Below are 26,599 nucleotides of genomic sequence, written 5' to 3'. Positions count from 1 at the left end.
AAAACTTGTATTGCTTAAAGGAAATGGAAACAAGTTTAGATAAGTAGTGTTACGGTCCAGGCCTGATTGATATACTAAATATGCTCATTAGCTAGCATACAAAATTAGGCCTGGCTCATAGTGTCACCAAGTGACCAAGTTCTTTTATATGGTGACCATGTAGGATCTGGGCGCATGGAAGAAAGGAGATCAAACCAATCCTTAAAGATTCAATGGGCTTTATTAAGTACTAGTAACTTTGCCTCCTCTGGCCGAGGCGGCGGCTCTGCCACCGCCTCGGCCGCACCACATCCTCCTCCACCTGGCGGGGCCCACTGCCTCCTCTGGCCGAGAGTGGGGGCCCCTTTCTGAGAGTATTGCCCCACTCTCCCTCCCTCCCTTCTGCCCCACAATCTTGCCTCTCTTCCCCTCCCTCCCACCCCACTCTCTTGCCCTTCCCCCTCCCCCTGCCCCACTCCCTCTTGCCTTTCCCCCTCCCCCTGCCCCACTCCCTCTTGCCCTTCCACCTCCCCTCCCCCACTCCCTCTTGCCTCCTCCCTCTTGCCCCTCCCCCCACTCTCTCTGGCCCCTCCCCCTGCCCCTGCCCCACTCCTCTTAAGGCCGTTATATTAAGGGGCTCACTCTTTGGGGCTGGCTGTTCCCTTCTCTCTCCTGCCCCACTCTCCCTCCCTCCCTTCTGCCCCACACACTTGCCTCTCTTCCCCTCCCTCCCACCCCACTCTCTTGCCCTCCCTCCCCTCCCACCCCTATCTCTCACCCTCCTCTCCCTGTCAGCCTCCTGCCCCAGTCCCTCCTGCACTCCCCCCACCCCAGTCCTTTTTGCCCTTCCCTTCCCCCTCCCTGCCCCACTCCCTCTTGCCCTTACCCCTCCCCCTCTTGCCCTCCCCCCTCCCTCTTGCCCTCCCCCCTCCCCCTGCCCCACTCCCACTTGCCCTCCCCCTGCCCCACTCCCTCTTGCCCTTTCCCCTCCCCCACTCACACTTGCCCCTCCCCCTCTTGCCCCTCGGCCCCTCCCTCTTATCCCTCCCCCTGCCCCACTCTCTCTTGCCCCTCCCCTCCCCTCCCCCTGCCCCACTTCTCTGTAGCCTGTTATATTAACGGGCTCGTTCTTTGGGGCTGGCTGTTCCCTTCTCTCTCCTGCCCCAATCTCCCTCCCTCCCTTCTGCCCCACACTCTTGCCTCTCTTCCCCTCCCTCCCCCTCCCACCCCTCTCTCTCACCCTCCCCTCCCTGTAAGCCTCCTGCCCCAGTCCCTCCTGCCCTCCCCACTCCCTCTTGCCCTTCCCCCTCCCCCGTGCCCAGAAGAGTCATGCACTCCACCCACCACCCACCCAGTAACTTCACTCACTTGTCCAGGACGAAAGCTCTGCTGCACGAACGCTCCTGCTGGGTGTGAGCTGCCGCCTGCGGCTGAGAGGCGAGCGGCTGAGAGGCGAGCGCTGAGCCCGCCATGGGGGCCAGCTGACCCAGATCCGCCCGGGGCCCAGCGTTCGGTTTGGCTTTTCCCAACACCGCCTCCTCCTCAACCGCCTCCTCCAGACCGGCGCTGGGAGAGTTGTGTTGGCCGCTAGTGGAGTTGGCCGCCAGGGCCAGCCATTCCCCCGCCTCTGCCACCACGCTGCCGGGCCGCCTCCGTCCCCGCCAGCGGGCTCGGTCTTCCCGCCACGGCCGTCGCCGCCAGCGGGCTAGGTCTCCCCGCCGCGGCCGTCGCCGCCAGCGGGGCCAGTTCTCCCGCCGCAGCCACTACCGCCAGCGGGGCCTGTCCCCCCGCCACGGCTGCCGCCGCCAGTGGGGCCAGTCCTCCTGCCCGCTAGTGGGCCCGGGCCCAGCCTACCCCTTGCCTCCGCCACCATGGCCACGCCGCCTCTGTTCTCCCCGCGGCCAGGCCGAACCCGCGGCCGTCTCTGGCCTCCCTGCGGCCGGGCCGGACCCGCCGTGCCATCTCTGTCCTTCCTGCGTCTGGGCTGGACCTGCCGCCACCGCCTCTGCTCTCCCCGCGGCCCGGCCAGACCCGCCGCCGCCGCCTCTGCTCTCCCTGCGGCCGGGCCGGACCCACCGCTGCCGCCTGTTCTCCCTGCGGCTGGGCCGGACCCGCCGCCGCTGCCTCTGCCCTCCACGCGGCCGGGCCGGACCCGCCGCCTCTGGCCTTCCCGCGTCCGGGCCGACCAACCGACTAACATGGCGGCCGGCACCTGCGACCGTGTCTCCCTCGGCTCTTTTGCGCACGCGCACCACGCATGCCCAGAACAGCCGAGGGAGACACAGACGCAGACACCAACCTTTGTCAGAGACACAGACGCAGACACCAGGGATCTTATTATATAGGATAAAAGAATAACAACATCAATTCTAGTTGAGCAGAAAGCAGAACACTCTATCAATATTACCAACAGTATTTAAACAGAACATCCTAGCCAGTACCAATATTCAACCAGTGTGTTTCTAACTACCATATGTGTGTGTATTAAATCTTCCTAGAGCCTAATACAATTCAGATACAGATGGAAAAAGGGGCGGGGGGTAAGGAAAGCTGAGGGCTGGCATGGTTTGGAGAGGTCAGGAATTAGTAGAGGAAAAGGGGGGGGGAGAAGGAGGGGAAAAGATGGAGGGACCCAAGGGTTGTAGGATGCAGCATATTACCAGGACCAGAGATTTGAGAGCGGTGGATCTCTTCAGCTGAAGGAGCGAGGCTTCTTGGTTGGAGACAGGAGCATTTGCAGTTGCTCAGATCACGGCTGAGAACCAGAGTGCCATGGCTGGGGAAGTCTTGACTTCTCACTGCGCAGTAGAAGTCACAGACAGCTCCTGTCCATGGACAGAGTTCCTGCTGTTGCCCCGCAGCTTAGCAGCAAACTCTGGGATCCCTGTGAGCAGCTCTTGCTGTAGGCAAAAGATTGCTAGCTCTCTGTCCAGTAGCCTCATTCTTTATAGTTCTATTTTCTTTGACCTATTCAAATCTCATCTTTTCCTGGGTCCCAAAAGGTGACAACTTGCTGCTACCTTCTGGACAATGTCTTTTAATTATTCAGGATATTGGCCAGTCCAGAGAGATCTCAATCTCATCTTCTGTAAACTGTGTGCTTAGGAAGGGCGCCCAAAGCAAATTGCCCAAAGCAAATCTGCATCTCTGAGCTACAAACTGCATCTTCCCCGATTTGCCAGTCTGACCCCAAAAGGTGTTAAAAGTCAGGAGTTAGTGAGAGAATTAGTTCTATTTGTGTGAGACAGCAATCACATTATTTCTTGTGTACCTCTATCTAGTGTGTAATTATAACAAGAAAATATTTAAAGTAACATAAAAAGGGGTACATGTGTGAGACGAGTTAATCTATACATTTGACTAAGGCAGAAGCATCCTGTCAGTGAGGTAAGAATTTACCTATGTTGAATCTCTATAGAGAGCAATTGAGTTAATCGTTGACAAGGATTAACGCTGATTTCTTGCAACAGGGGAGGGGAGTTCAGCCCCTGGCCTCTTCCATAGACATTATCTGGTAGTGAGCTGCATTTTAGCATATGATTAGCTCAGGCCTAGCTTTTGTGTCTTCTTGAGTATCTATTTCACAATACAATGCTGGATCGCCTCTTCCCTCACAGGTCAGTTGAGATCTGGGCTGTCAGTTCACCCTGAGTTCAAGCATTAATTCGTTTCTTAATATAAAATGAAATCAGACACAGGTCTCAGTTCCACATACTTCTGAGCTGGTACCTTTAAGTCTAAGGTTGGGGTACATAACAGTAGAACATCTCAAAATTGTTTCCTTTTTTCAGGCATTGTATTTTTAAACGCATTTTAAAATACTATTTTGTATTTTTATTGGTTGTTTATGAAATATTTTGTATTTAGTCTCTAAAATACTTTTGCTCAGGTATTTTGTATCTAAAATACTTTTAAGAAGAATTTTCCCCTTCTCTGTTGATTAGTCAAATGGATCAGTCACATTTGGGAGTTATTTAACAGATGTGATTCTAAACCATTTTATAACAAAAAGAACATAATGTAATGATTAAGCCAATTAGCACAAGATGCAACGTGGCTTTTATTGCATAGAAAAGAGCGTGTTGGAACCCACAGGGACACTTAACAAGCTCCATTCATACAGAGAGTTGGGGGAAGGGTCCAGCAGGGCTGTATATTAGCCCCACTACTGTTTAATTATTACATCAATGACACGGTGGATAGACTCTCTAATCTGGAATTTCATCCACCAAAATTGAGCAGGAGACAGTTAGCCATCCTCCTCTATGCAGATGATGTCATGCTCCTGTCATGGTCTCTGGTGGGGATGAGGAAAATGTTGAGAGCTTTGTCATGAAAACTTGTTTTCCATCAACGATATACTGTGCAGGAGATGGCAAATAGTAAACCCCTCCTGTATTCTACCAAAGAAAACCACATGGCTCTGTAGTCGCCAGGAGTCGACATCCACTCAACGGCACAACTTTACCTTTACCAGAAGACAAAGGTTATAATGTTTGCCAGGAAACCCATTATGCATTAATGGCAAATTAATGAGGTTAGTGTAGTCCAGACAAAGCAATATAAATATGTGGGGGTCACTTTTCAGGTGTTGGGTAGGGGTGTGCACGGAACCGCAGAGCTGCGGTCCGGCACTGGGGTGGGGGGTTCCATTAAGGGTGGGGGAGGGTTTACTTACCCCTTCCACGCTTTCCCCACTCTGGCCCCGTATTTCCTTTACAAATCGGGCGGCAGGATACCTACCTGCCGCCCTTTTCCCCGCTGGCTCCTTGTTCTGTTCAAATCGGGTGGCAGGATACCTCCCTGCCGCCCCTTTCCAGGCTTGGCTGCAAAAGGCTTTAAGAAGCCTTTTGCAGCCAAGCAGGGAAAGGGGCGGCAGGGAGGTATCCTGCCACCCGATTTGTAAAGGAAATACGGCGCCGGAGTGGGGAAAGCGCTGGAGGAATAAGTAAACCCTCCCCCGCCCTTAATGGAACCCCCCACCCCAATCGTTCCGAACCGAACCACCTCCTTTCCGGACCAGTTCGGAGGCCAGTAGAATGGCCTCCGAACCGGTCCGGGCACATTACTAGTGTTGGGTAGCTGGAAAGAACAAACTAATTACACTCAGAGATCAACTACCATGATTTTGAGATTCTTTTTCTCTTCTGGGGGTAGATATGTTCCAGCTGTCATTATGGTCTTTCAAACCAAGGTTATCCCACAGCTTCTTTATGATTCTCAGGTCTGTATGTATATGTATATGTATATGTATATGTATATGTATATGTATGTGTATGTGTGTGTGTGTGTGTGTATATATATATATATATATATATATATATATATATATATATATATCCACTTGAGAGGGGCCATTCTAAATTCCTTAGGGCTATCCTTTCAACCCCCTGCTGTGTGTCAAATGCTAAGCTGTGTTTGGAAGCAGGCTTGTTAAGCTTGGAATCCCTTCTGGTCTAGCTCCCCTAATTTTTAAAGATGAATATCCCTCTGACTGGATGCATCTAATTACTGAAAAGCTAAAATCATATGGGTTGTCAATAGAATATCTTCTCCCTCTGGGCCCCTGCTAACTGAGCAAAGAGACACCTGTTAAAGTGGTGATTCTCTTATATTTAGCACGGGGAGAGCAACTGGCCCTATCCAACCCCAGCACAGCATTCCTCCAGTGGCTGTCACTGGTGTTTACCTTATGTTTCTTTTTAGATTGTGAGACCTTTGGGGTCAGGGGATCATCTTATTTATGTGTTTGTTTTTTCTCTGTAAACCATTTGGAGAACTTTAGTTGAAGAGCGGTATATAAATATCTATAGTAGCAGAAGTATAATAGTGCTAAGGTGATCCTTAAGCAGCATATTACTGATATGGAATACCAGACAGATTTAAGTCAGCTTCGCAAGACCAAGCAATTGCAAAAACCAGCTAAATACCTGTATGATCTGATATATCCAGCACACAACAGAGCCCTGACATTGGCTCAGCTGGATGTGCTGCCCTCTGCAGTACTAGAGGGTAGGTTTAGGAGAGTTCCCTATTTGGAAAGACTGTGTCCTTATGGAAGATATTGAGACAGATACTGAGACAGATATAATGAGATATTGAGACAGTTGGCCATGTGCTTCTGTATTGTTCCTTCCATCATGAGCTGTACTCCAAATATATTGCTCCTGTCATTCTTAGATAACCCTGACCACTGTTCCCACTAAGGTGCACGCATGCACGCGCACACCCTCCCCCAGGCCCCCATGCAGCAGTTTTGTTCTGCCGCCCAACCCCTCTCCCCGGCCAGGAAGCATTGCCCCATTTCCCCCTCTTCCCGGCCAGGCTCCTGCTACGCGCCTCCTTCTCCTCCTTCTCGCTCCCTCACCAGCTGGGCCTTCTCCTGCCACTGTTCCGGCTGGGGGAGAGGGAGGAAGGTGGCACGCAACCAGAGGAGGACGAAAGGTGGAGGTGACAGGAGGAGTAGGAGAGAGAAGGAAGAGAAGCAGCCAGGAAAAAGAGGATGGGATGGGAAGCCAGGACCAGGGAGGGACTTCTGCCGGGAGCTCTCTGCCCTCCCCAGGAAATCTCTGTCCTCCGCAGCTCCTTGGCTGACCATTTCAGTGCTTTTTAACTGATCATTTTTTGTAAGTAAAAGTGCTTTTTACATTTTCTTAGAGAGCAAGAAAAGCTTTCTGACCCTTCCAGATCGTTTACAACTTTCCATTCAGGAAGCAAGCAGCAGCTATTTGTATGCTAATGTCTGATAAGCATTTTGTGATCCTCCAACAGGGAGCAGACAGTTAGTTATTTCCTGATTGTGTCCAGCCCTTAGTTCTGTGTGTGGCAAAGTTTCTCATTACTCATTATGGAGGGAGATCGGATATGTGTGGGACTGTCTGCGAGCAAAGTAAGCTTTGTTCTCCCAAAGTGAAAGAATGGGCATATTAAACAGTGCAATTTCCAGAACTGCTGTGTTCATTTTTCATATGTTGCTTTGGTAAGTTCAAACCTAATTTCAGTGGGAAATAGATGATTGACTGTGTGCAAATTGTTTCTGCATTGTGTTTAAAAATTTAAAGGAGACAGACAGAAGTGGAGGTCACGGGAGAACCTTTAAAAAAAAATTATTTGAAATGTTAAGAGGCCTGCAATGCTGCTTTGCCCCCAGCCCTGCACCCCCCTACGGACAACCCTAATGGAGGAGGAGGAGGACAGGAGGTGGCAGCAGCTCCCCTGGTGCAGAATGTTGAGGTGGGCAGTGGGGCATAAAAGATTTTGCGCAGCGTGCTATGCATGCTGCCTTCTTTTATGTATCTGTGTGTGTTGCTGTGATGGGCACACACTGAATTGATACTGCTGCCCAGAACAGAACTCTTTTCACTCACTGCTAGTGGAAATTAGAGGGAACACTGACCCTGACAATTCGGATAAATTTTATATAAACTTATTTCTTTCTGATAAATACACCAATGCCTCACACATGGTAGCCAACTTTTGTATGGCTGTGATTAACATCCACACATGGTGTATCAGAAACAGTCAATTTTAATCTGTTTCCACCCCCCATTTCCCCCTTTTCTTTATTTTAAAATTTGTTTTACTCTATACTGTTTTATCTCAATTTTTATGTAATAGATTCCACATGTGTATTCCACATGTACATTTGCACTGATATTTACATTTAAGGTTTCTTGTATTTGATCTGGATTGTATATTTGATCAAAGATCACAATAAAACTGAACTGAACTCTGGTCTTAAATTGGTAGATTTTTTAAACTATCTAATTTCCATGGTTTGTGAAAAGGAAATTTATCTTTACGATGTTGCGCCTCAAACATTGACGCCCTCCAAGTATCCCAGCATGCATTGCATTCACAGTAGAGAGGCAGCCCTCAGTACAGCAACAGCTCTCCTCTGACTAGCCCCTCTAGTCACAGAACTCTATGATAAACATGGCCACCAGCAGCCAAGAAGATTGTTAAGTGACAGTTTCAACACATGACCAAACTCTGAGGTAGGACAGTTGCTATTTTTGTCCTATCGGTTAGTACTTCGGTAGAAATGTTGGACTACCCAGAGTTGAACGGGTTGGTTTTGTGGGAGTCTCAAGGGTTCTCACTACCAGCAATAGCTGGTTTTACTGCCTCCTACCCTCTAATTCTTGGTTGTGAGAACAGGCTTAGTGAATTGCATTGTATTATATATATTTCTAAAACAGATGCAGTATGTCCTGCATTACAGTAGACTCTTATAATCATCATTGTTGTATACTATAGTAAACAATATCTTGGGAGGTGCACATGGAATGCTGGGAAGTATAGTCCTTCCTAGATCTTTTGACAGAACTCTATGAGAAATGTGCTGGGAAGCACTACACCTCCTAGTGTTCTGTGTGTGCCTTCCAAGATGGTGCTTAAGCTTGACAAGGCTCTGTTATACTTGAAGTGCACCCCACTACTAGAAAAAGCACAGCATTGTGTGAAGGTGGGAAATGGCTTTCACATTTCTTATTTATTTATTATTTATTTATTTGCTAAAATGGACGCCACTTGAAAAATCATGAAGATCACTGACCTATGGGGATTTTCACTGCAAAAATGACGACTGCCCCCCTCGCCCACCCCACAAGGTCTAGAGATAGGAGAGAGAAATTAGCAAACCAAAAATTGCGGGATAAATTGAGCCTTGTAAATGGGCAGTACGTAGGCTACATTTAGCTGAGATTACCGCAGTGGGTTTTTAAAAAATATATACATAAAATAGGTGTAGTTAATGTAGCCCTGCATATTGAAACCAATGAGACTTTCTTATTGCGGAAGCAGAGTGCAGTTCTCCTGTCAGCATTCTGGCAATGAGGTATGGGCAGCAGGACACTGTCAACTAAGAGAAGTGTGAGGTAATTCTAAAGAAGGATGAGGGAGTCACTCGCTGCCTGGCAGACGAGAGGATAGGGAGGGGGAAAGAAAAGGATGTTGCAATCCTGGGCAGGTTTACTCACAAGTAATCCCCACACTGCTGCTTGCCCACATTACTTTAACCAGCCACCTGGTTTTCCCAATATGTCTCCCCCCTTCCATGAGAGTTCACATTTCTTCACTAACAGAATACACATTGCATTTGCATTAGAATCAACTATGTAGCTCCCCCTGTCAATTTCAGAGTGCTGGCAAAACACGTCAGCTTCTGGCTTCATTCTCAAACTGGGCATGCTCTTCAACATAACTCTGCAGGACTTGCCAGCCATAGGCTATAATGAGGCAGGAAAACCTTAATAACCTTTGGAGTGCTGCTCAAAATTTCACCAAACCACTAAGAGGCACTCTTCCTAGACAAGCCTGATCAGTTATTTTCACCAAAATATCAAAGAAATATATGCTACACTGTTCTAAAGTTTGGAGAGAAAAAAGGACCAAAGTGTCAATTTTCAGCACTATTTATCTTCTTGTAGCTGTGGCAATTTTTATCAGATTTCTTTGAAATTAAGCAAATTTGTAGACCTTATCAAGTAGATCATGCATACCAATATGCCACCAACAGATGGCATTTTTATAAACAATAGAATGTTGACATTTATAACGACGGAACCTTTCGCTACTCGCCTTAACTAAAAGGGCACTCCCATGCCCCTTTAATAAGCTTCACAGAAAAACCCTCCTGTGTTCAAGGAATCAGTCTCACTTGGTGGTTTTGAAAGATCCATTTAATAGCAAATACATGTCCATGCAAGAGAAATTCAGTAGTTGTTTATGCTCCTACTGCCTACTTGCCTTCAAAACTGCACTCTCTGGGACCCATTTGTAATTCTGCAGCAAAAGGTTAACAGATTAATTAAATGGCAGTCTTGTAAACAATTCTATTGACAATGCCTAGCCTGGCAGTCCAACGTCTTCCGAATATATTAATTATGCAGAGCTAATAGAGACTTCAAGGGGCAAAACATAACACCACCACTCAAGTCATAAGCCTATAGCTACTTCAGAGTTGGTGGCATGAGGATACTTGGACCATTAAGGTCCAGACAGCAGCATTCGTTCACAGGTACAATCAGGATCCCTAGAAGGTAGCACAATTCTGGAATATCTATCAAGAATCCTGGACTAACAGTCTAGGTTGCACAGAGTGCATACAGAAGGCAAAAGTAAATAGGTCACTGTCTGAACATGTGAAGCTAAATCATGTACGGAGTCAGACAATTCAGCCCAGTGTTGTCTATCATCTGGTTGGCAGTGGCTCTCTAGCATTCTTAGCAGAGATCTTTCCCATGCCTGCTACCCAAGATTCTTTACTGGTGATGCCAGGAATTGAACCAGGGATCTTTGTAAAGCATGTGCTCTACTACTGAGTTATGGGCCTTGCTCAGGTCAACCAGAGCAGGTGCTAAGCAGCAGATATACTGTGGGGGGGAACAAAAGCACACATTGACAATAATGCATGTCCAGTGCAGATGTCAGAGCAATGGTGAAATGTTTTCCTTGCAACCAGAGTGGCTCCTATGCTCAGTACTTACTGGAGGCTTTTCAGCATGGTGAGAATCCTTAAGAAGCAATCCGGGTAAGACACTGATACTGTTGGTGAATGGGTTGTCAATCCAGGAAAGCAGTATTCAGCCTGTTCTGGATGGGGCTGCACTCCCCTCTAAGAAACAGGTGGTATCAGTAGCTTGCAATGCCTTCTGTCACCTCTAGCTATGCATCAGCTGCATTCTATCTTGGAGAGAGATGACTTGGCTGGTAACATTCAGATTGGCTGCCTTTTAGCACCTAGAAACTACAGCTGGTTCAATACACAGCACAACCTATACTGTGAACAGGAAACAAGAGCTGTGAGTGCTATGAGGGCACATCTTTCCACACTCCATTGGCTACCAATTCATTTACAGGCTTAATTTAAAGTGCTGGTCTTGGCCTTTAAAACCTTAAAAGATCTGGAACCCAAAATCTAAAAGGCTGCCTTCTCCCAAACAAACCTATCCATCAGCTAAGATCTTACATAGGAAGCTGGCTTATACTGACTCAGCCAAGAAACTATAAGATCCCCACCATACTATGCATTAACCATGCAATAAGGAATATGTAACAACTTGATCTAGTATAGTTTTATAATCAAAGATATTCTCAATCTAGGACCAAATATAACTATTGATATTCATATAATAAATGAAACTAAATGTGTCACATTGGAAGAATGGTGAAGTCCATTGTATGGAGAGTAATGTAGTCCTTAACAAACAAATCCACACATATCCTCAATGGTGACCTGATGACCTCCGTTTTGATGTTGGTCTTTTTCAAGTTGAGAATAGTCTTCAAAAAGTGACAAACACTTGGTCCAAATGTTCCCAGATCCAATAATATATACAGCCAGCTCTACTACTTCTAGGGAATTCACTAAGAGAATTATTCTGTAACATTCTAAATATGTCTTGTAACATTCTATTGTACTAACATGGTACAAAGAAGAGATTAGCTTTGTACCATATTAGAATGCTACAAGAACTTGGTTCCCTTAGTGAATTCACCAAAAGTAGTAGAGCTGGCTGCATATATTATTGGATTGCGGAACATTTGGACCAAGTGTTGTCCACTACACACAGTGGAGTTCACCATTCTTCCAATGTGACACATTCAGTTTCATTTATGTGATTTTCAGTTGTTATATTTGGTCTTAGAGCGAGAATATCTTGGATTATAAAACTATACTAGATCAAGTAGCTGCATATTCTTTATTGCATGGTTAGTACATAGTATGGTGGGGATCTTATTGTATTTTGTTGGCTTGATCTAAGAGATCCTAGTACACATTATTTATACTTTTTGTTATACCAAGTCAGACCATTGTTATACCGAGTCAGACCACTGAGCTATGGTCCCATACCTAATCTTCATCAGAGGCCCTTCTTCAGGTGCCCCTGTCTTCTGAGGTTAGGGATTTAGCTAGCAGGAACAGGGGTCTGCTCAGTGAGGACACCCAAACTGTTAAACGGAGAGGAGAGCTGGTCTTGTGGTAGCAAGCATGACTTGTCCCCATAGCTAAGCAGGGTCTGCCCAGGTTGCGTCTGAATGGGAGACTTGATGTGTGAGCACGCAAGATATCCCCCTCAAGGGATGGAGCCGCTCTGGGAAGAGCAGAAGGTTCTAAGTTCCCTCCCTGGCTTCTCCAAGATAGGGCTGAGAGAGATTCCTGTCTGCAACCTTGGAGAAGCCGCTGCCAGTCTGTGAAGACAATACTGAGCTAGATAGACCAATGGTCTGACTCAGTATATGGCAGTTTCCTATGTTCCTAACTCCTTCCCTGTTTGTCTGGCTACTTTGCTCCTATCTTCTAGGTGCCAAGCAAAGTCTGTCTGATTCTCTCAGATAGACAATATCCTTTCCCTCTTTTAAAGTGATGATCCCTGGATTTATTGCTACTGCTTTATTGTTTTTATTATGCTGTTTTAATCTCGTTGATATAATTAGCCACTTTGAGTTATTTTGCAAGAACATGGGATAAAAATCCAAAAACAGATAACTCAAAGAAATCCAACTTTGAGGGGAATTCCAATTATTGGAATAGCTGGGGGAATTCCAGAATAGTTTGTAGTATGCCTTTCAGACTAATATTATTATTATTTTATTATTATTTCTACATTTATATTCCGCTCTTCCTCCAAGGCTCCTTGGAGCGGGGAGCAGTGTTACTACATACTTAAATTTCTCCTCACAACAACCCTGTGAAGTAGGTTAGGCTGAGAGAGAAGTGACTGGCCCAGTCACCCAGCAACTATGGCTGAATGGGGATTTGAACGCGGGTCTCCCCGGTCCCAGTCCAGCACTCTAACCACTACACCACACTGGCTCCCTTATGCCATGAGTGAGGGTGAAGTAGGACTTGAGAAGCCATTGTACTGTGTGCATCCAACCACCACTGTATATCCCTCAGAGAATAGCAGCCCAATACACTTTTGCCAATATATAGATAGTAACATCATACTGAGGAAGAGAATAAGGATTCCCTAATGCAGGCTGCATCACAGCTAACAATTCACAAGGCAAATCTCAAAAACATCACCATTGCCAAAATGCATCACCAAAGTATGGTCCCATCTGTGAGCATTTGCGGAATAAGAAAAATGAGAGATGCAAAATTGATTGGGCTGCCCTGAAGTTGCAAGGAAGAGGTCTGTATATTGTTCTGGAAGTCAACTGAGACCTATGTATGTACCTTTATATGTGCAGAGTGAAGTGCACCTACCACCCTAACGCAAAAATAAACTGTGCCCTGTGCATAAAATGTTTGGGAAACACTCTGCTAGAAGGCCAACCTTGCGGAAAACACATCTTATTTGTAACAGACTGCAGAAAGGGTTCCAATTTTGCCTCAGATTAAAACATCCAGATACACTAGGAAAGATGTGAGCCATTGGATCACATTAACACTTCTGAGATTGTTTTGAGTTACATATAAAATGTGAGTGAAGGTCCTGTTCAGTTATGGTTTATCCATGTTGCCTCTTATATTGAATGTTGTAAGGATGGGACCCACTTTCCATCCAGCTAAGCCGTTCCAGAGTTCACAAACCTTAGTGTGCCTGAATTATTCAATCCCACAAAAATGGAAAATAGCTCCAAATCCAAAATAGGAACTACAGATTCAATTTCAGTATTTGGTAGCCAACTTTAAAATACAGTTCAACAAACCAAAATCCTAACCTTCGTCTCTTTTACAGTCTGACTTTCATGCCTGCCAGCCAATTCATCTATCTATTTTTGCAATGAAAAATATTTCTAAGGATGCATAAACATAAAGATTTTCTTTTCCTGTGTGTTTATAAACATAATCTCTTGCTACTATAAAGCAGAAATTGATCGGCTTACATTATTCCTCCATAACGGCTTCACATATAGCTCTATAGATCATTTTGGAAAGCTTGAACTAGTCTGTTGTATTACAGCATTACAGTAAATTTTTAAAAGATTATATTCAAATCACTACAACTCAAAGCTTCAGGAGTTATTGGAAGAAAAGTTGGGATGATATTTGTCAATGGCTTTGATTTAACACAACAGTTTATTATTGCAGCGGAAGTGGTGTCTATGTGTTAAGAATCAGTGTTGCCATGGATAAACAATAAAAGAACCTGGATTACTGGAGGGACAAATTCTTTCATTCAGAACCATTTATGTACATTATGTCTGATCTATGATCGTAACAAAGTTTATTCTGTTCTGTATATCCAAGACTTTGCATACTGGTTATCACTGTTAGCACTGACAGAACTGGTCCTTGAAATTCAACATAAATCAAACTTAAATAAAACAGCAGCACATAGGATGACACTGGTGTATAATGCCCCCAGTGGAGGAGCAAAGAAACACATGTGTGTCCTTGTTCAAGTAGTGGGTCCTCACCTTTGCTTCTGTTTGTTACCCCCTATCGCCCACCCAGCCAGGATTGGTGGAGAGCAGGTACTTGCATAGCATCCAAATCATCTATCTAGATGGCTGTACTAAGGACAGTTAGTGGCACAAAGGCAAGGGGAATGGATCTGTCTGGTTCTGTCTCGACTTAGCATAACTTAGCATTTATATAGTGCTTCACATACATTCTCAGTACTCCTTATATTAACTCTGGAAGGTAGGTCGGTGTCATTATTCCCATACTGCAGATGGAGACAGAAAAAGAGATACACTGACCTGGTTCAGATGTAACACTAAACCATGACTCACCACTACATGAATGAACCTAAGAGAGTTGCAGATGTGCGCACTCTTCCTGTCTTGTCCACTAGAAAAGGAGCAAGAAAGCATTTGTATTCAGTTTAAGAACAAACCCACCCAGGTTCAGACCCAGAGGAGACCTCTCAGAGGAGGAGGGGCACATTCCAAACCTCTGGCCCTAATAAAAGCCCCCTAGTCCATTACTCCTTTCTTTAGCTGGCCTCTCAGAGCCCCGGAACCCTGTGGATCTGGAGCCTTCCAGCAGGGCTCCTACCCTACCCCTATAACCCCTTCCGCTGCCCTGGGACCCCAGGAGCAGAGGCGGTGCCATATCAGGGTCATGATCCAGAGGCAGTGTGCTTGCTTGGGGTCACCCTCCTAATACGTCTACTCAGGAGGATGGGAAGGTCTGCTCAGGTACCAGCTTTGGATCAGGACCAGCTACTATATAACTCCTCCATAGGCTTTGCTGGGTAAACAGCTTCTTAACGGTGCTACTGCCTTGCTAGACCTTGGCACAGACAGTTTCCTCTGCTTCTGTCTTGTGCTCCAAGGAATGTACAAACATTATGTGCGTGCTTAAGGTACTATAATTTGTTCACTAAGTACCAATCCAGACATTCTGTAAAGCTTATTGTTAGCATGGATACGCTTAATTTTTCTTTCAAAAATGGGGGCAGAATCCAGATTGGGATCATGGCAGGGTGACAAGGGCCTTAGCCATTTTTGCCCCCCCCGGCCTCGATCTGGATTTCTACCCCCTACAGCTGCTTTTTTGCAAATATAAGCTACATCTATCAGCACTAATGGTGGGCATCTTGTTTGGCCCACGCTGTAATTCAGCAGTGAAGACAGAGGGGAAGCTTGAAGAGCAACTTCCCAGTTAATAGTTTTGCAGGAGATAATAATTTTGGGGGGGATATGGGTCATGTTTGGTGTGGGGGGCTGTTAAATAAAATGAGCGGAGGAACTCCTCAAATGCTTGGGTGGGGAGAATCTGCACCCCTGCTATAGTTAGAATGAACCAGGGTATCAAACCAGGAGGAAACCTCGCTTTGCTATTCTGGTTTGTTTTATATAAAGTTCATTAACAAACCACAGTTCCCTATATGCTTAAATAATCAGAAAGGGTGGTTTGTTCTTAAACTGGAAGTAGAAACTGCTCTCTCGTGTGAGAGAGTATGAATGGGGTGGGGGAGCACACTCATTCACATAGGACTAGCAATAAGGCCATGGTTTAGCATTATATCTGAGCCAGACCAATGACTTCAATAAAGCCACCTAAACAAGATCATAGCTCTAGTAAGATCTGAAATGGAACTTCCTCATCTTCCGTTCACACTCTTAGCCACTTTGCATACCAGAAGATTATGGCTATAACAACCACCCACATGCTTATGATCCTTGTTTGGAGCAGCGGTTCATGTGCCATGTAGCAGAAACATGAAATGAAATTTGATACCAGATCTGCTGCACACTGGAACCATGAGGCAATAAATCATAAGGAGACATCTCTATAGCACCCAGGTAGGAATGAAAGATGGGTGGCATTTTGTGAAAAATGGGGATAGAACAACTGAATTCATCAGTGTATATAGAACTACAATGACAAATTATTTACAAGACTGACAGTCTCATTCCATCTATCTATCCATCAAGCCTCTTTCTCTTTTCACTTTCAAGTCAGATCAAACTCTACTGCATACCTACATTTTGCAGCAGGACACTTCTGCTGGAAAACAAGACCAATGGTTTTGAATAAATACATTTTAAAATGCAGGATTTTCTACCAAAATCAAGCAATAATCAGTACAAGATCTTGTATCATAACAGTTATTCATTCTGTGTTGCACATATTCATTTGCATTGATCAATTCACTGCTGAGTTTTCAAATGTTCTAGCTGTGAATTGAGGATGGTTAGATGAAAAACAACGGAGTCTCACCCACAAAATAGACTGACAGATTCATTGGGTTGCTGATGTTTTTGACATATGGAAATCATATTTTGCTTTGTTTTTTAAAAGCACACTAAAACTGTAAATACTAGACTCTCCCATCACACACAACACCACGATGGAAGTGGCAATTTAACTCTCTTGCAAGATGGTATCACACTGTTTCAGAACTTGAAAGAATCATTGATGAGCATTCAGATTTATTTCCTGCTTCAAACTATTCAAGATGATGGTATATTTTAAAAAAAATAGATTCAATCTGCGTGAATCTCTTTGGGACAGGGAACCACTTTTTCATTTCTCTGCTATGTAAGTCACTTTGTGAACTATTCATTGAAAAACAACCTTCTAAACAACAACAATAATAATAAATGCTGGCAACCTAAAGAAAAAATTAACAATAGTCTGATTTTTTGCAGATTAATCAAGCTCTGATGTTATCATCTCAGGCACATATACAGTTTATCCATACACACAAGTCCTAGTCACACATTATGTTCAACACTTGTATAACCTGAGTACAGTGTACACAAGTACAGTTATTCATGCTATGTTGAATGCAGGCATAGTGTTATATTTTCTATCTCTACAATGCATTTTAGGAACCTGTACCCAGGTTCACTTTTAAAATGAACACAGGAAGGCTGTTCACACGAGCAGCCCTACTTAGGCTTGCATTGATGCTTGGGTAGGGCTGCTCGTGTGAAGTGCCGGGATTGAGGCCAATACTGATGCTGCCCTGCTGGGTAGCCTGGAATTTCCCCCCAGGCTTTTACCCAGGTAAAAGGGAACAAGTGCGCCCTTCTCCCTGGGCTCCTGGTCATGTGTCTGCTTGGGTTGCAGGCCCGAGCAGACACACTGAATAGTGTGTCTAGTCACACAATTCAGACACACTGAATAGGGCTAGAGAGTTAATAGAAGAAGAGAATTGGATTAGCTTTCTGTGTTTTGAGCTGGACTTCAGATTAGGGTACAGGGCTCAGTTCGTAACTTATTCTATGTCATGGTGGCTCAGTGTGACAAAGACAGAAACACAAACAGAATGAAGTTTACTCTTGACTTGTCCTAAAACTGCCTAGGTATTATGCAAAACTTCTCCTGTGTTGAGTCACAATGCATATTCTTCTATCTCAGATAATTTGCCTCAGGATGAGAACCAGGTTTCTTGTTCTGATTTATTTATTCAGCACTTTTAGTATGCAAAATACTTCACAATAAATGCTTCGCATTTCTTGTCCAATGAGACGATGAAAAGAGCTGTAGTGCAAAAAGAAAAGTAAGGTGGACTAGGAATACATGCAAATGAGTGGCATCATTAAAAGCATATCATTATCATACATTATCCAAGCACATGGGCCTTTGCAAAGGCAGGATCTCATCTAGTATGAAAGAGTCACACAGAGCCCCAAACTTCAGTTCTGTAGATAAGGTGCCTTGACAAAACTTGACTCAGGGCAGTAAGTTATGTACTCTCTCCAACCTCACCTTTGGAATTGGAGTAGATGGGAGAAAGGACATAGGAAACTGCCCAATGCCATCTACACCAGTGCATCTAGCTCAATATGGCCTACACTAACTGGCAGTAGCTCCCCAAGGTTTCATGCAGGAGTTTTCCCCAGCCCAACCTGGATATTCCAGGGAATGAACCTGGGACCTTCTGCATACAAGCATGCAGATGCTCTTCCACTGAACTTTGGCCACATATCTTATAGAGCTCATATGTAAGCTCCCATCCAAATGCAAACCAAGATAGACTCTGCTTAGCAAAGGGGACAAATAATTATCTCTAGCACAAGACCAGCTCTCCTACCCAAGGGGCACCTGGTCTCATTTCTCCCTTTTCCCTAGGAGAAAACAGTGCCAAAGCAAGGGTTCCAGATCAAGCGTGGGGTGCTGCTTTAGCCATTTCAATGAAACCTTCACTGTGTGTGTATGCCATGTGATGGTTTCTTATTTGCATACTAGAAGTTGTCTTACATCTTCCTCTAGTAGTAGATTACTCCCACAACCTGAAAGCAGGTACTGAGGTTTTAGGGATTTCCAAGCAGGGCATAAATAAAAAGACATGTTTCTTTAAAAGAACATTATACACCAAGGAGCCCCTGGTGGTGCAGTGGTAAAACTGCCGCCCTGTAACCAGAAGGTTACAAGTTCGATCCTGACCAGGGGCGCAAGGTTGACTCAGCCTTCCATCCTTCCGAGGTCGGTAAAATGAGTACCCAGAATGTTGGGGGCAATATGCTAAATCATCGTAAACCGCTTAGAGAGCTTCCAGCTATAGAGCGGTATATAAATGTAAGTGCTATTGCTATTGCTATATGAAGAAGTGTGAATATTATTAAGCCATGAAATCAGATCACCATTTATGCCCCCATTATTCCATTTGTTTCAATAGGATTACTGCTGCTGATAATACAAGTGGGGATGGTCAGGAAAGACACTAGCAAATCACAGCATAAAGAACACTGTGGAGCCCAGACAAGGCCAAAACAAGGGCTGCACCAAGCAGAGCAGAACTAAACTGATGCTTTAATGCAGTGCAGGCAGAGTACAGCAGAACATTATTTTCATTAGACTTGAATAGTTTCCTGAAATAATTAACTGTTATTTTCTGGCACTGCTCTTCAGTGCCCATTATATTCCAGCTGTTTTAAGACAGCATTTAAGTATTTTTAGACTTCACATAACTGGGCCAAGCTCACAAGGAGATGTTCTGAACAGATTTTGTGCCAACTAGCACCATCTGATTCTCCATCAGTAGGGAGCCAAAAGATGCGAGTTCTGAAAAAAAGATATTTAAGGTGACCATCCAGGGCCATTTGCATAGCCACTCCTCCATCATGGGATAAAGGCTTTGAGGCAGCACAAAATCACCTGACATTGCTACACAACTATGTGGACAAAGGCTTGTGCGAATCAGCTGATAACATGCAAGGATTGGCAAACATCACTTTGATAATGGTTGCAGGAAAAGTGCAATTGTAATCATGAAAACAACTGCCAGCCCCCAATTATACAATCTGGTTTGTATCAATTTTCTCTGTGGGTGCTTTTGCCCATGAACAGTTTCATGGAGGAATTTAACAGCATGAACCAGACCTTAGTAAATGCAAAGTGCTGAGAGGCAAAAATAATCACCAAAAGAGGGAAATTTTTTAAAAACCTTACTGAAATTCCACAAATTCTCAAAGTTGAAAGAAAACAAGTACCAATAGCACCATTATCTAAATAATATATTTATTTAAATAATATTTAATATTTATTTAAATAATATTTAAATAAAGTTGATTGCTATTCCCCCCCCCTTTTTGAGGACTGATTTCCTAGCTGGTGGTCATGAAGCCTGATTTTAGCTTCCATTGTAACCAAGAATTTTGTGTTCTACTATTCCACAGATCACTATGACACTTCCGGTCAAATGCCGCTGTCCCATCCCTACAAATTTCTGCTATATTCAATTCCTATTCATGTTTTTGTTCTGACTACTCTGTTCTGCTTCTTTGGACTGCTGCATTTTGTAGATGGCTTTCTTGGATGTGATGTATCAGTTGCAGATGACAGCTCTGCAACAATTGAAATATGCCTTGCTATTAGAACAAACCATTTGTGACCTTATTGTGACAAATTATATCATCTATTTGGCCTTCAGGATTTTAAAAAAGAAACTATTCTGGTACATAATATAGTCATAGAAAAAAAAAACATATTGAGTGGCTAAATCAAGGAATATTAAGGACAAGAGGAAAATGAAAGAGAGGTATTCAGCAGGAGGGTGGTACTGCAGAATACTGTCAGATGTTTGATGACTGAAACGTCCCACTAAATATTTGTCACATCTTTCAGTAATCTTGTTGCTTTTCTATTTTTGCTGAAGTTTGGGGTCAACCAGGCTGAGGGTTACTGACAGCAAACCTTATTTCACTTGGGGTTCTTGCACTGATGCTTCTGGCTCATATGAAGTGGTTTACTGATTGACTGCTATATTAGGGCTGAGAGAGATCCTTCCTCTTATTGTTCCATACCACTATTGCAATGTTATTCCATTCCACTATTGGAATGTACCTCCAGTGACTGTTGATGGTGTCTATCATGTTTCTTTTTAGATTGTGAGCCCTTTGGGGACAGGAATCCATCTTATTTATTTGTTATTTCTCCGTGTAAACCGCCCTGAGCCATTTTTAGAAGGGCGGTATAGAAATCAAATGAATGAAATTGAAAATCAAATGTATGAATGTTCCATGTTCCATTCCTTCTCAAGCCCAGGCCACATTATCCAGCAATCCTACTTAAACTTTCCCTATAGTGCAAAATATTTATTAATGTTTATTTGTAATTCATTCCCAAGGTCAGATATATACCTGACAATTTTCTTACCCTCAGGTAGAATGGTAATGAGGTAGGCTAGCTTGAGAAGCAGTGACTAGGATTCTTCACTGAAGGGTCACTGAATTAGCTTCATGCTTGGCAGGAATTTAAACCTGGAAACTCAACAATTTGTGAACTGCTTGACAGGGCCACAAGTATAAAGACTGCTTTACATATTGCGGGAGTAAAATATATATATTTTAAAAGACACATATCCACAGTGATGAAGGCTGTCCAATTGAGCTCCCCCTGTTACTGGCTGTGACTGAGGAAGAACAAATACAGGACTCCAGTATGTCATTTTCTGACAGTAATTTTTCTGTCCCTCTAACCACTTACAGAACACCAGCTTTTACACTGGTGTGCACTTTTGTCTCCTTCACTTCCTATATTTTTATTGTGTATACTGCATATATAAAGAAGCACACAGTTGCTTGTTTGAGCCACTCATGTATATAACATCCTATAAAATATATAACTTCTTATAAACAGCAACCCACTTTGGTTTCTGATCTTAATATAGTGGACCTGTTTCATTTTGGAACATAATTCATTTTGCTTTTTAGATGGGATAACATTGCAGGTGGTGGCAGTTCTATCAAAGTTTTTATAAGTTTTGAGCAGTCCAGAAATTTATTTATTTAATTGAATTTGTATGCTGCCCCAAACTTTCATCTCTGGGCAGCTTACAACAACATAAAAACAAGCCAACACACAAAAATAACCCCCCTTAAAACAATTTAAAATCACAATTAAAATTAAAAGGCTTGGGTGAAAAGGTAAGTCTTTAAATTACTTTTTAAAGAAATGGACTTGGGGATGGGTTTCCCCAATCACTCCTCTACTGTGGCAAACCGCCCAGAGATGCAGGTTTTGGGTGGTATAAAAATATGTTACATAAATAAATAAATAAATAAATAAATACATACATACTGAAACTAAGCCTGTGCATGTAATTGAAATAAATGCATATATCTCCTCTGCGTCAAATCTGAGACTGCAAACTTTTCAGAGCAAGGAGCAGTCATGAATCCTGTACTTTGTACAGCACCATGCATATTGCTGGTGCCATAAGAACTGTTATCCTATTGGAGAATGTTGCTATTTTGAACGTTCTCACAGAGCCAAAGTTCTTGAATTCCTGAAGAAAATATCAGGCAGTGTCTCACAAAAATTCTCCACAAAATTAGATAAAGTTTGAGCTTCATATTGATCCAGCCTCATTACTCTCAAATGAATTTTTGTTTCATACAAGGCTCTATTCTTTGAATTAAAATTCTGAAAAATAGAAGTTTTAATGGACTTGTCGCAAGGCTGATGTCAACACAGCAGGTTATCTGTAGCTTCATGACTAATCTGATTGTGACTGGAGCTAGGACATTAATTAGTCATCACCAGATAATGAAGCTGACAATATTCCCACAACACTGAGTGCTGACTTCCATTGTTCTTCAGAAGAATAACAATTCAAGCCACATTAGCACTGCCATCTTCAATGTGTGAGGCATTCATTGGGGAAATCTAACCATGAACACTGTTTAGGGCAGCTTTTTACTATCATCATTAAGAGAGTTTAGGATAAAAGGGAACCATTAGGATATTTATGTTTGATTTTTCTCCCTCTATAATGGACTATTGGCTTCTTTTGCTTTCAGGAACAATGGTATGGTATTATCTTTGACAGATATACATGCATCCTCCATCTCTCGCCTTAATGTGTGTATTCCTTTGCTGAACTGCAGAAAAGATATCTTATTCTTTGAACAGTTTGACCTTCTCTGTCTCTGTCTCTGAACAGCAATTTATATCAATCACACAGCATCAAAATGCACAGATAATGACTGACTGGAAAGTCAAGGCTAAAAATGGGGCTCACATGTGCAAATATCATATTTTCCTACAATTCTTTTTTAAAAGCCAAAACTCTTGCTAATACTAAGAAGCAAGATACAATCTGTACTCCAAGGCAGCAGTCTCAGAAATGTTATCTGTTCCACACGCAGGCCAGCAAGACAGGCAGAGCTGAGGGATCTCAATGCATGGATGAGATGGTAGCTATCTTATTCGTGTATTATTTATTTTTCTATGTAAACAACTTTGAGAATTTTGGTTAACGAGCAGTATATCAATATTCGTAGTAGTAGTAGTAATTGGTGCCGGGAGGAGGGGTTTAGATTTGTTAGGCACTGGGTTACATAACATTGTGGGACAAAACGAGCCTTTACAAAAGGGACATGCTCCACCTGAATCAAGATGGAACCAGACTGCTGTTGCTTAAAATCAAAAAGGTTGCAGAGCAGCTTTTAAAATGACACCTGGGGGATAGCCAGCAGGAGCTGGGCAGTATCTGGTTCGGCAAATGCCATCCCTAAAGGTGTGAGGGTATAAATGCTTCAGATAAACCCAAAGGGGACAGAGTAGCACCAAATAAAAGGCAGACAGCAGGATGTGCTAGCTGGTCAAAGAGATCAAATGGCCAAAAGAAATATAGCACACACCAAGTAAGAGATTCAGCATATAGGTGCTTATATGCCAGTGCCAGAAGCCTCCAAGCCAAGATGGTATGCTTGGTTGCTAATGAAAACATAGATAATGGAAATGTGATGGAAGAGTAAGAACCAGTGGGTCACAGTTATTCCTAGATATAAACTCTAAAGAAAGGACAGGGAGGGGTGAATTAGGGGTGGAGTAGCACTTTATATTAAAGAAGGGATAGAATATCACAAGCTAGAAAACCTAGGAAGACAGGAGTCCTCCACAGAAACTCTGTGGAGGCCTGAAAAGAAATGTGCTACTAGAGACGTACTATCGCCCGCCTGATCAAAAAGCTAACAATGTCTGGGAGTTGCAGAAGGAACTCAGGGAGGTGTCAAAGAGAGACAGAGCTGTAATAATGGGTGACTTCAATTACGCATACATAGACTGGGTAAATTCACAGTCAGGTAATGACAAAGAGGTCAGATTTCTAGATACACTGAATGACTGTGGCCTAGAAAAATTGGTAATGGAACCAACCAGAGACTAAATCCTTGGATTTAATCCTGAGTGGCACCTAAGACCTGGTGCAAGATGTCAATGTCATGGATCCTTTAGGGAATAGTGACCATAGTGCGATCAAATTCAGCACACATGCGGAGAGAGAACAGCCAAGGAAGTATAACATAGACACTTTTGAATTTCCGAAGAGTAAACTTCTCTATAATGATGAGTTTGGTGAAAAGAAAACTGAAAGGAAAATCAGGAGAGTCACTTCACTCCAGTATGCATCGAGTTTATTCAAAAACACAATAATAGAATGTATACCAAAAGGAGGAAAGGTACCACCAAGTCCAGGAGGATGCCAGCACAGCTAACAAGTAAGGAAGTTATAAAGGGGAAGAAGACCTCCTTCAGAAATTGGAAGGCCTGCCCAAATGAAAAGAACAGAAAGGAACACAAACTCTGGCAAAAGAAATGCAAGGAGACAATAAGGGAGGCGAAAAGAGAATTTGAGGAACATTTAGCTAAAACTTCAAAGGGAATTTAAAAAAACCTTCTTTAAATACATTAGAAGCAGGAAACCTGCCAGTTGGGAAGTTTGATGAGGGGGTGAAAAGGATTATTCCGGAGGATATGGAGATTGCAGAGATGCTAAATGGGTTCTTTGCATCTGTCTTCATGGCAGAAGATACTGAGCATATACCTGTGCCTGAACCGAGCTTCTCAGCGACAAGGGCTAAAGAACTGAGTCAGAAAGAGGTGAGAGATGATGTTAAAGGGACAGATTCATGTGTGGATTGGTAACTGGTTGAAGGAGAGGAAAAATTAAACTGTCTAGAAAAATTAAAAACCAACAAATCACCAGGGTCAGACAGCATCCACGCAAGAGTCCTTAAAGAATTCAAATGTGAAATTGCCAACCTCCTTGCAAAAATATATAACTGATCCTTACAATCAGGCTCTGTACTGGAGGACTGGAAAGTAGCCAGTGTAACACCGATTTTCAAAAAGGGATCCAGGAAATTACAGGACAGTTAGCTTAACGTCTGTTGCAGGCAAATTGATGGAAAGCATTCTCAAGAATAAAACTGCTAAGCATATAAAAGAACAGGCCCTGGTGAAGGAGAACCAGCATGATTCTTGAGAAAGCCTAGCAGTCATGGGATAAAAGGATAGGTTCATGTGTGGATTGGTAACTGGTTGAAGGAGAGGAATCAGCGGACAGGAATAAATTGACAGTTTTCACAATGAAGGGAGGTAAAAAGGGGGTTCCCCCAGGGATCTGTACTGGGACCAGTGCTCTTTAACTTGTTCATAAATGATCCAGAAGTTAGGATAAACAGTGAGGTGGTATAATTTGCAGATGACACCAAACTATTTAGGGTAGTATAATCCAGAAAAGATTGTGAGAAGCTCCAAAAGTATCTCTCAAAACTGGGGGAATGGGCAACAAAATGGCAAATATGGTTTAATGTAAGCAATGCATATTGAGAACCAAAAAAAGCCCAACTTCACAAATACACTGATGGGTTCTGAGCTGTCAGTGACTGACCAGAAGGGGGATTTTGAGGTTGAGGTGGACAGCTCATTGAAAGTGTTGACTCAATGTGTGGCAGCTGTGAAAAAGGCCAATTCCAAGCTTGGAATCATTAGGAAAGGGTTTGAAAATAAAAATGCTAATATTCTAATGCCCTTATACAAAACTATGGTGCGGCCACATTTGGAGTACAGAATGCAGTCCTCTTAAGAAGGACGTTGTAGAACTGGAAAAGGTGCAGAAGAGGGCAACCAAGATGATCAGGGGCCTGGAGCACCTTCATTATGAAGCAAGGCTACAACGTCTGGGGCTTTTTAGTTTAGAAAAAGATGACTGGGGGGGGGGAGAGACAAGATAGAAGTATATAAAATCATGCATGGTGTGGAGAAAGTTGATAGAGAGAACTCTCTCTCATATATAACACTAGAACCAGGGGTCATCACATGAAACTGATTGCCAAGAAATTTAGAACCAATAAAAAGAAGTACTTTTTCACATAATGCATAATCAACCTATGGAATTCGCTACCACAAGATGTGGTGACAGCCAACAGCCTAGATGGCTAAGAGGGGTTTAGAGAAATTCATGGAGGACAGGTGGCTACTATCAATGGCTACTAGTTGGAGGGCTATAGGCCACCGCCAGCCTCAGAGGCAAGATACTTCTAAATACCAGTTGCAGGGGAGTAACAGCAGGAGAGAGGACATGCCCTCAGCTCTTGCCCATGGGCTTCCCAGACATATCTGGTGGGCCACTGTGAAACAGGAGGCTGGAATATATAGGCCTTGGACCTGATCCAGCAGGGCTTTTCTTATGTTCTTATGTACTGAAAGGCAAATATTAACTATTATTTTAAGAGCACTGGTGTGCTCATTTAACTTTTTTGACAAAATATAGGCGTTTAGGAAACTACCTTAATCCGAGTCAGACCACTGGCCTATCTAGCTCAGTACTGAATGTCTACCCAGACTAGCAGGAGCTTCTCCAAGGTTGCAGGTAGGAGTCTCTCTCAGGCCTATCTGGAGATGCCAGGGAGAAAACTTTAAACCTTCTGCCTGCAAGGAAAGCATATGGTTGTCCAAAATGGCATAAATTTATGT

General features: G+C 43.6%; 1 protein-coding gene across 9 annotated transcripts in view; it reads right to left on the bottom strand.

Moving 5' to 3' along the window:
- The window catches only part of LRRC20 (leucine rich repeat containing 20), a 183,966-nt gene that overhangs the window by 54,420 nt on the left and 102,947 nt on the right, over positions 1 to 26,599 (bottom strand). The window contains exon 6 of one of the 9 annotated variants that reach the window (XM_053311736.1): positions 16,802 to 17,875. The exons of the other annotated variants lie outside the window; for them this stretch is intronic. Coding sequence (XP_053167711.1) covers positions 17,811 to 17,875 — 65 coding nt within the window. The 3' untranslated portion in view covers positions 16,802 to 17,810. Of the gene's footprint in view, positions 1 to 16,801; positions 17,876 to 26,599 lie in introns of those variants that run through there. 9 annotated transcript variants of the gene reach the window in all.

Source organism: Hemicordylus capensis, chromosome 3, assembly GCF_027244095.1.
Source record: "Hemicordylus capensis ecotype Gifberg chromosome 3, rHemCap1.1.pri, whole genome shotgun sequence".
NCBI classification, from domain to species: domain Eukaryota; kingdom Metazoa; phylum Chordata; class Lepidosauria; order Squamata; family Cordylidae; genus Hemicordylus; species Hemicordylus capensis.
The sequence above is the reverse complement of the archived record's forward strand: the minus strand, read 5'-3'. Positions and strand labels throughout refer to the sequence as shown.